The sequence below is a fragment of the Motacilla alba genome, chromosome 5 (assembly GCF_015832195.1).
Source record: "Motacilla alba alba isolate MOTALB_02 chromosome 5, Motacilla_alba_V1.0_pri, whole genome shotgun sequence".
Classification (NCBI taxonomy): Eukaryota; Metazoa; Chordata; class Aves; order Passeriformes; family Motacillidae; genus Motacilla; species Motacilla alba.
The window spans coordinates 61,496,975-61,506,739 of NC_052020.1; the positions used below are offsets into that span (position 1 = coordinate 61,496,975).

The 9,765-nt window shown below is 55.9% G+C and overlaps 2 protein-coding genes across 2 annotated transcripts in view; one reads left to right on the forward strand and one right to left on the reverse strand.

The window, feature by feature from the left end:
- FANCM (FA complementation group M) overlaps nucleotides 1–4,657 on the reverse strand; it is a 54,047-nt gene extending 49,390 nt beyond the window's left edge. Inside the window, exons 1-4 of the mRNA XM_038137625.1 lie at nucleotides 4,088–4,657; nucleotides 2,874–3,046; nucleotides 1,951–2,028; nucleotides 1,259–1,417 (exon numbers count right to left, since the gene is read on the reverse strand). Coding sequence (XP_037993553.1) covers nucleotides 1,259–1,417; nucleotides 1,951–2,028; nucleotides 2,874–3,046; nucleotides 4,088–4,517 — 840 coding nt within the window. The 5' untranslated portion in view covers nucleotides 4,518–4,657. The remainder of the gene's footprint in view (nucleotides 1–1,258; nucleotides 1,418–1,950; nucleotides 2,029–2,873; nucleotides 3,047–4,087) is intronic.
- Nucleotides 4,658–4,796: 139 nt separating this feature from the next.
- Nucleotides 4,797–8,991, forward strand: FKBP3 (FKBP prolyl isomerase 3). The gene is made up of 7 exons (XM_038137633.1): nucleotides 4,797–5,016; nucleotides 5,117–5,218; nucleotides 5,295–5,402; nucleotides 5,902–6,037; nucleotides 6,939–7,006; nucleotides 8,027–8,124; nucleotides 8,765–8,991. Exons 1-7 carry the CDS (start codon nucleotides 4,906–4,908, stop codon nucleotides 8,817–8,819), a joined length of 678 nt encoding a protein of 225 aa, XP_037993561.1. The 5' UTR covers nucleotides 4,797–4,905; the 3' UTR covers nucleotides 8,820–8,991.
- The last annotated feature ends 774 nt before the right edge of the window (nucleotides 8,992–9,765 follow it).

The window sequence follows — 9,765 nt, forward strand, 5'->3', positions numbered from 1 at the left end:
AGCCCCAGAAGCCGAGGTGCAGGAGCCACTTCCCAAGTGCTGAGGCCTCCAGGAGCAAGGCTTGGCCCTGGCACAGGCTGCAAACCCTCCCTGCAGCCCTGGCTGCTCCTAGAAGCTGTGCTCTCCAGGAAAGCAGCAGCACTCGAAATGCAAATCCCGAGCAGAGGAAGGAAACTGAGCACTGCAGCCACAGCAAGGCTGGTGGGGCCAAACCAAGGAGCTCACCACAGCTCAAACCCCAAAACAGAGCCCTGCTCTCAACAGAGCCCTCGGAGGCACCTGCAGAGATGCAAAACCACTTTGAAGTTTCTCCTTCTCACTGGAAGTTCCTCATTTAAACACTCTCAGGTCCCTGGGCTGCAAACAGCTGATGCACTCACAAGCTTGCCTTCCAGTGCTCTTCACACGGCTACACCAAAATCAATCCATTTTAACCAAATTCCCAGAATATTCCCAGAATGAGCAGGGTGGAAGAGACCTTCAGGATCATCGAGTCCAGCCCAGCCCCAACAGCTCAACTGAGCCCTGGCACCCAGTGCCACAGCCAGGCTGTGTCAAACACAGTTGCTCTGAGGCCAGCATCTGATATATAACTCAATCCTAAATTTTTATGCCTCTAAACAAAAAAGAGCAGATATTTTAGACTTTGCAGAGTGGTGTTTGATGTAACATCATTTGCCAACAAGTATCCTACTGGGAAGGCACAGGTCACTGAGTTACAACTGACTGACAAACAGCTCAGGCCCCCAGAATTCTCTCTTATATTTGGGCATTAAAGATTGGTAAAAAAGAAAAAGATGACATCATCATAATAATAGAAATAGGCTAATAAATAAATTAATAGGCAAAAAAAACCAATAAAAAAATCTCCAGGAGAACTAATTACACTCACAGATGACTTAAAGCCTATTCTAAATATTCTTAATCAGAGAAAGTGTTCCAGTCCACACACAGGTTCCTCAAGGCATTCCCAACATCTTAATACTGAGTTCAGCCAAATGCAGAAAACTCAGTTTAGGTCTGGTGCCAATTTTGCAGAGTCTCCTAAAAGAGCGTGAGGAAAATTCAACTCATTGGTGCAAAATGAAAAAATGAAACTGCAGCTGCTGGAGTTGAACCCATGGTGCTTCATCTACCCTATAATCAAAGTTAATTACAGTAGAAAGCGTTGCCTTTATAAACACTGCAAGTCTGGACAGAGATGATAAAACACTTCCCGTCACTGGCCACTGACCAAAAAGCAAATGCAGTCACTCACCTTGATGTAAGTGTTCTGAATTTCCACCAGTTCTTCCCCAAGTGGAACTACAATTTTTTCCACTTGTCTCTCGTGAGAATAAGGCTGAATTTCCGGAGAATCTTCAGCACACACCTCTATCTGAGCAATCAGCAAGTTGGAGATAACTTGTTGCACAGCCTGGTAAAGCCACGAAAACAAAGTAACTATTACCATGTTTTAGCAGAGGTTACAGAAAATGGCAAGGAAAAGGCACCCGCTACCTACAGTGAAAAATAAAAGGTCAGGAAACGGAATTCCAGACTTGGGGATTGGAAAGGAACCTTAAACCCACCCAGTGCCACCCCTGCCATGGCAGGGACACCTCCCACTGTCCCAGGTGTCCCAGTGTCCAGCCTGGCCTCGGGCACTGCCAGGGATCCAGGGGCTGCTCTGGGCACCTGTGCCAGGGCTGCCCACCCTCACAAATAAATAAAATATTTTATTTATAGCATGAGAAACACCAAATCCATCAAGTGATGGATTGAAAAGGGATTCAGTCTTGATGTGGGATTCCTCAGGAGCCTGCCAAGGCTTCAGGCAAAGAACAGAGCTTCCATTCCCCCTTGATTATTATTATTATTATTATTATTATTATTATTATTATTATTATGGATTATTAGAGCTTCCACTGCCCCTTGATTACTGGAAGCACCCCAGCAGCTTCGGCTCACCTTGGTGTCGCTGCCTGGGGTGGCGCTCAGGGCCAGCACCCGGAATTGATTGGTGAATTTGCTCAGCTCCCTCACGACCTACGAGCAGGAAAGCTTCATTAACACCCCGGAAGGAGATTATTTCCTGTACAAACCACACCAGTGAAAACTCCCGCTAAGTAGGAAAGGCTTAGCAAAACACTCCAAAAATACTGAATCCCAGAATGGTTTGGGTTGGGAGGGACCCTAAATCCCAGCCAGTGCCAGCCCTGCATGGCAGGGACACCTCCCACTGTCCCAGGGTGTCCCAGTGTCCAGCCTGGCCTTGGGCATCCCAGGGATCCAGGGGCAGCCTGGAAATGTACCAAGAAGAACCTGGAAAAATAATGAAATGATTTCTCACTTGATTTAACAAAAGTATTGACAGCCCACTAACTCGGGTGAGCTGCCCAAAGTGAGTCTGAAGATAAACTCTAAAAAATGTAATTCACAGATGATTAATCCTGTGTAATCTGAACTCCACAGATATCCAGTAAATTTCCCCAGTGTATCAAAGGAACTTTTAGGTCACCTATTGCTCTCAGGAGAGTAACCCACGATAATGCAACAAACTCTTGGCTAATCAACACAAACCCCAAATTTAAAAAGACATCTTGAACTGACTAAAGAACCTTATAAAAACACAATTTTTTTGCCCAGCATAAACTATTTTTAAACCAAAATTACAATTTAATGGAGGCACTGAAAAAAACACCTTACAGGTATTACTAATAAACAAGGCAATGACAACACACAGGAATGTTGGATGTCTTTCAAACAAAGCTAAGGACCTCAAGGACAATCTCCCCACAGCAATGACAGTGATGCCTTATGGAGATGCTGGAAGCAATTTTGGGGAAGGTTTTTGTAACTGGGAGAGAAGAGTGGGATGGTTCCAGCCATACCTGGCAGTAGGCATGATTGCCAAGGGCTTTGTGGGCTTCATCAATAACCAGACATTTGATCTCCACAGCAGGACAGGTCCCACGAGAGAGGTCATTGACCATTATCTGAGGAGTGAGGAAAAAGACTCTCTTGGTGTTCCACAGCTCCCGCCGGCCCAGAGCCTGGGTTCCTCCTGGAAACCAAAGAGACAACATCAGGGAACTCAGAACAAGGCATGGCCCATGACCTGACAGCGACAGGGCTGGCTGACACGTAAAATCATGGAAGGTTTGGGTTGGAAGGGACCTGAAATCCCACCCCTGCCATGGCAGGGACACTTCCACTGTCCCAGGGTGCTCCAGCCTCAGTGTCCAGCCTGGCCTTGGGCACTGCCAGGGATCCAGGGGCAGCCACAGCTGCTCTGGGAATTCTTTGCCATAGCCTGCCCATCCTCACTGAACACAGAATATTCACAGAATATTCACAGAATCTCTGGGTTGGAAGAGACCTTCAAGACCATCGAGTCCAGCCCAGCCCCAGCAGCTCAGCTCAGCCCTGGCACCCAGTGCCACATCCAGGCTGTGTTAAACACCCCCAGGGATGGTGACTGCACCACCTCCCCGGGCAGAACATTCCAGAGCTTCATCACCCTTCCTGTAAAAACTTTCTCCTAATATCCACCCTATGTTCCCCTTGACACAATACAACTACAGGAACAGTTGGAACAGTTTTTTTGCATTAAGAAATTAAATCCAGAGCCATGGAAATCAAGGCTGGGAAGCTCAAAATGCCACTGTCTTAAACATCCTTTAGAACACCTCTGGGCCTATAAACAGGTTACGGGCTCAGTCATCAGGGCTGTTACCTCAGGGAGGAGTAAACTGCAGCTCAGGGGGTGCAAAAACTTCATAAAAAGGTGAATGGAAAGTGACAAGGAAAGTAAGAGGAAAGTGACACGGAAACTGACAAGGGGAGGAGAAAGAGGGGCGGAAACAGCCCTAAAGTGGTTAAAAGAGCCATTATCCTTAGGAGCATCACACAGAGCGCTCTGTGTGCGCAGAGACGCGCACGCTGTGACCCACACGGCTGCACCGCAGCCTTTCACCCTTTATACAGGCGACCTGGGGCTTTAACTACGGCCAAACCAACAGCCAGCCCTCCAAACAGCTCTCATGCTTTATTTCGGCCCGTGCTGTGGCTGTTCACACCTGGAGCAGGCGGGCAGCAGCCGTACCTGTCATCTCCGCCATGTCCCGGGCCGGGATGCCCATGACGCGGCCGCACGCCTCCATCTGCTGAGCCACCAGCGGCTTGGTGGGGGCGAGGAACAGCACCTTGCCCGAGGGGAACCAGCGGTAGAAGTTGTACATGACCACGGCGGCCACGAAGGTCTTGCCCAGCCCGGTGGGCAGGCACACCAGGGTGTTGGCCAGCAGCGCGGCGCCGGCCATGCGCTCCTGGTACGGGCGCACGGGCAGGTTGGTGGGGTAGATCCAGATGGAGCCCGCCGCCTCGCTGAAGCCCTGCGCCGGGCCGGGGTCGGCGGCGGCGGCGGCCGCCAGCAGCAGCTCGTCATCGCTGTCGCCGGCCGCGTCCCTCCGCTGGGCCCTGCCCTCAGGGGCCCGCCACACCTGCGGCAGAGTGCGCTGCCCGCCGCCGCTCATCCTGCCCCGCGCGCCGCCATCTTAGCCCTGCCCCTCCGCCGCTTGAAACCGCCGCCCAGAGGGACGGGAGCCGCCTCCCCTCCCTCCCTCCCGCCTCCCCCGGCCGTGCCCCGGCCCTCCCCTCGCCCCGAGGCGCCCGCCGAGCCGGGGCAGATCCCGCGGCTGCCGCCGCCGCTCCCCTCGCTCAGGGCGGGCCCCGAGGCGGCGCCATTTTGTCCCTCCCTCAGCGCCCCTCCCCGCAATCCCGCCGGGCGCCGGCCGGGGCTGAAGGGGACGGTCGGGCAGCCGCCCTCGGAGCCTCCCCCGAGCCCGGCCCGGCCCGCCCCTCTCCCTGCCCGGCGGCTCGCAGCCCTCCTCCCCGGAGGAGGAGCGGGAGGCGGGTGGGAAGATGGCGGCGGCCGCGGGCCCGGCGCAGCCCTGGAGCGCCGAGGAGCTGCGGAGCGAGGCGCTGGCCAAGAAGGAGATCATCAAATTCCTGCAGGAGCACGCGGCGCAGGCGGTAATGGCGCGGGATAACCGATCCTTTGGAGCCGTGTGGGGGAGGCTCGGGGCTCGGGGTCGGGTTTTATGTCCCTCAACGCGTGGCGCGTGTCCCGCAGTTCCTGGCGGAGCACAAGCTGCTGGGGCAGGTGAAGAACGTGGCCAAGACGGCGAACAAGGAGCAGCTGATCGCGGCTTACACGCAGCTCTTCCACACGCAGGTGAGGGCGCGGGGATGGAGCTGGGCTCGGGCAGGGCCGGGGCCGTGCAGGCGGCTCCTCATCCTTCCCCTCGCAGCGCTTCAAGGGCACGGACGGCGTCGAGAAGGCGGCGGAGAAGGCGAAGCCGGCCAAGGCGGAGGAGGCCAAGGGGAAGGCGGTGAAGGCTGAGGAGGCTGTGGAGGAGGTTGGTGCGATGCCCTCGACTCGCGTTTTTCGCCTGGAAAATCAGATTATCCGGGTGGCTTGTCTCGGGGTGAGGGTTGGGGGGAGATCAGGGAAAGGCTCTTGCCCAGAGGGTGCTGGCACTGCCCAGGCTGCCCAGGGAATGGGCACGGCCCCGAGGCTGCCAGAGCTCCAGGAGGGTTTGGGCAGCGCTCCAGGGATGCCCAGGGTGGGGTTGTTGGGGGTCTGGGCAGGGCCAGGATGGTCCTTGTGGGTCCCTTCCAGCTCAGGAGATTGTGTGATCCTAAGTCCTCAAAAACCTGGTTACAGCAAGAAATCTGGTGTTTATACCCCACCTTAACCTTGAGCTGCGTTTTCCCCGAGTGTTGCAGCCCCGCAGTAGCATGAACACATCATTCTCTAACAGTGTCTTCTTTTATGCCTTAAACTCAGTGGTTGTTCAGTCTTGGGTATCTGGGACTATTTAACCCACCAGTCATAACTCTCTTTTTATACCTTAGGGGCCACCAAAGTACACAAAATCCATTTTGAAGAAGGGAGATAAAACCAACTTCCCAAAGAAGGGAGACACTGTCCACTGCTGGTACACGGGCAAGCTGCAGGATGGCACAGTCTTCGATACCAATATTCAATCAAGTAAGGTTATGGATACACAGATGTGCAGATAAACTCCTGGGGTTGGGTGAAAACGCTCCTGGAGGGAATTACCTGGGCTCCTCCAGCAGATGAGGGCAGGGGTTTGCCCCTGGAAGGTGTGTCTGGGAGCATTCCTGACAAACAGCCTTATCATGGTGCTGCTGAGCTGCCCTGCAGCACCCGGGCCCTGATTTTCCATGAGCTAGCAAGGGCAGTATTTTAGGACTGGCTGGTGTCAAGTGACAGGGCTGCATCCTGCCAGCCCTGGCTTCTGGCATTCCAGGCCCGGGAATGTGGAATGCAGGGAGTCAATCTGCGGGGGAGATGGTGCCTAGGGAACTCCAGCAGCAGCAGTGTCCTGGATTTGTCTAAATAAACACATCTCGGGGCCATTCTGTGGTAAATCTTTATTTATGGAGGCGCTGGAATGGGAATATTTGAGTATTGTGGTGTGCAGTATTCCCTGCTGGTGTTTTGTGACAGGTCAGAGGGTCGAGGGGTGTGAAATGGTGCAATACTGGAAAGGCTGTCCCAGCAGTGATGTCCCGCACTCAGGAACAGCATTCCAGAGTCGCTGGAATACTGTGTGTAGCTCCTCATGCTTGTATGTCCCCTGTGGGCTTTTCTTGGTTCCTTCACATGTCCATAACCTGTACAGTCACCTGGAGTAGTTCAGGAATGAGCTTTTGGGGTTTGGAGGATGCTTTGGTGCAGCTTGAACATCTAAGGATGTTTCCAGTGCACAGCATTAATATTTCCCTTGAAAATCTGATACTGGGCTAAAAATAAAATCAGAAGAACAGCTATTAATATAAAGCACGATCGTAATGGCAGCTTGCTACAGAAGTGGGGAGTGTGCTGCTGTGGTGTTGAGGCAAATGAACATCAAACTCTTTTCCAGGCTCAAAGAAGAAAAAAGCAGCCAAGCCCTTGAGTTTCAAAGTTGGCGTAGGAAAAGTGATCCGAGGTGTAAGTAAAGCATTCAGGGTCCCCCTGAGTCCCCGGGCAGTTCCATGCTGTGCTTTAGGACTGGGGTGCCCTTTTTTGGGTTGTGTTTCTCGTGGGGGCAGATTGCAGGGGATTGCACTGGGAGGGTGGAACATTCCTCCACAGTCATTCCCTCGTCAGGCAGAGCTGGGACACAGGCCCTGTTCCCTGGGATCAGCCCTGTCAGTGTCTCACGGCAGCTGAGGCTGATGGCATCCCAGGGCTCCATCCATCCCTGCTGGCATTCCCTGGCTTCACTCTGTGCCAGCCCTGAGCCCCCTTTCCATGGGGAAATTCCTGCTGGGCCCACCCTGAGCTGCCCTGGCCCAGCCTGAGGCCGTTCCCTCTGCTCCTGTCCCTGTTCCCTGGAGCAGAGCCCGACCCCCCCGGCTGTCCCCTCCTGGCAGGAGCTGTGCAGAGCCACAAGGGCCCCCTGAGCCTCCTTTGCTCCAGGCTGGGCAGGAGACAGTCCTGGTGTGGGACGGGCTGGAGCTGGGAAGGGGCTGTGTCCGTGGGCAGCAGTGACCCAGGTTTAGCCCCGTGTCTGTGCCGGGTTTAGCCCCGTGTCTGTGCCGGGTTTGAGGGTGCCAGAGCCTTTCCTCAGTGGCACAGCACCACTCCCTGGGAAGGGAATCATGAGGCTGGGAATGCTGCTGGGATGCCTGTCCCCCTTGCTCCCTGGTGTCATTGCTGCTGGGATGCCTGTTCCCATTGCTGCTGGGATGCCCATTCCCATTGCTCCCTGCTGCCATCCCAGCGCGGGAGCCTGGGCCCGCTCGGCTCTGCTCTGGGGGAGCCTGGGCCCTCTCTGCTCTGCTCTGGGGGAGCCTGGGCCCGCCCTGCTCTGCGGGGCTGCTGTGGGAGCAGGGAACGGCCCCCGCAGCGTGTCCCAGGGCCGGGGCGGGTGCCTGGGGCTGTGTGGGCATTGCTGGGAGCCCCAGTGAAGCCGGGAAGTGCAGTGGCCGCGTCCCGGCACGGGCTGGAGCTGCTCTGTCCTTGCAGTGGGATGAGGCCCTGCTGACCATGAGCAAAGGAGAGAAGGCCCAGCTGGAGATCGAGCCCGAGTGGGGCTACGGCAAGAAGGGGCAGCCCGATGCCAAGTATCCTTCTGTGACCTGACTCCACAGGGAGCCCGGGGGTGCTGGGGGCGAGGAGGTGCTTTATGGATGGGGATGCAGGAGAGGGGTTCCCTTGTCACTCACAGCAGGCTCAGGGAATTCAGGGCATTTCCTGGGGGTGCAATTGCCCTTTTCTTTTGGGGAATAACCCGTGCAGGGGGAGCCTGCTGCTGTTGTCCACCTGCGTTTTTATTCCAGCTGCTTGCAAACGCCTCTGCCTGATGGGGATCCTAACCAGTGTAGGGGAACGGGAGCAGGGACAGTTACACTCGGCTCTGGGATCCAGCTGAAGTGGGGGTGCAGGAGTGATCCCACAGCGTTTCCCAACCCTCCTGGAGGAGGGGAAGGGATTGTTCTCCTGTGCTGGAGTCCTGTGATCTGAAGGGCTGCCTGGACACTTCTGCCCTGTGACAGGGGGACAGCGTCACCTCCCCAGCCTCTGCCCCACACCTGCAGCCAAGGCTGGGGCAGCTCAGGGCAGTGAGGAGCAGGGTGTGTCCGTGGGACTGGATCCGGGGTGTCCCCTGGCTCAGGGCCATCCCAGGGCCATGGCAGAGGCCGGGAAGCAGCGGGGTCACTGCAGGGGCTGTTTCCTTTCTGTTTCCTTAACATTTGCCAACAGGATCCCACCAAACGCTAAACTCTTCTTTGAAGTGGAGCTGGTGGATATTGAATGAAGAATTCCCTGTGCTGCTGGGAATCCATTCCTGCCAGAGCGCGTCCTGCCGGCCTTGCTGTAACTCCGGCTCCGGTTACAGCGGTGCCTTTGTGGAGATGAGTGCTGAGTGTTGTCCCCGCCCCGCTGCTGTAGTGACAGCCCCGCCACTAAAGCAGAGTTTGTACCTGCCAGTGCCTCCCTTCTTTGTGTCTGTGCTCCCCCCGCTCCTCTGCCGGGCGCTGCAGAGCCCCCAGAGCAGCAGGGCCACACCCTGCCAGGGCTCCCTCGCTCCTGTGGAGCCCAGTCCCACAGCATTCCTGCTCCACAGTCCCACAGCATTCCTGCTCCACAGTCCCACAGCACTGCTGCCCCACAGTCCCACAGCACTGCTGCCCCACAGTCCCACAGCACTGCTGCCCCACAGTCCCACAGCACTGCTGCCCCACAGTCCCACAGCACTGCTGCCCTACAGTCCCACAGCATTGCTGTCCCAAAATCCCACAGCATTCCTGCTCCACAGTCCCACAGCATTGCCATCCCAAAATCCCACAGCACTGCTGCCCCACAGTCCCACAGCATTGCCATCCCAAAATCCCACAGCATTGCTGTCCCACAGTCCCACAGCACTGCTGTCCCACAGTGCTGCCATCCCAAAATCCCACAGCACTGCCATCCCACAGTCCCACAGCATTCCTGCTCCACAGTCCCACAGCATTGCCATCCCAAAATCTCACAGCGTTGCTGTCCCACAGTCCCACAGCGCTGCCATCCCAAAATCCCACAGCACTGCCACTCCACAGTCCCACAGCACTGCCATCCCACAGTCCCACAGCATTCCTGCTCCACAGTCCCACAGCACTGCCATCCCAAAATTCCACAGCACTGCTGTCCCACAGTCCCACAGCACTGCTGTCCCACAGTCCCACAGCATTGCCATCCCACAGTCCCACAGCATTCCTGCTCCA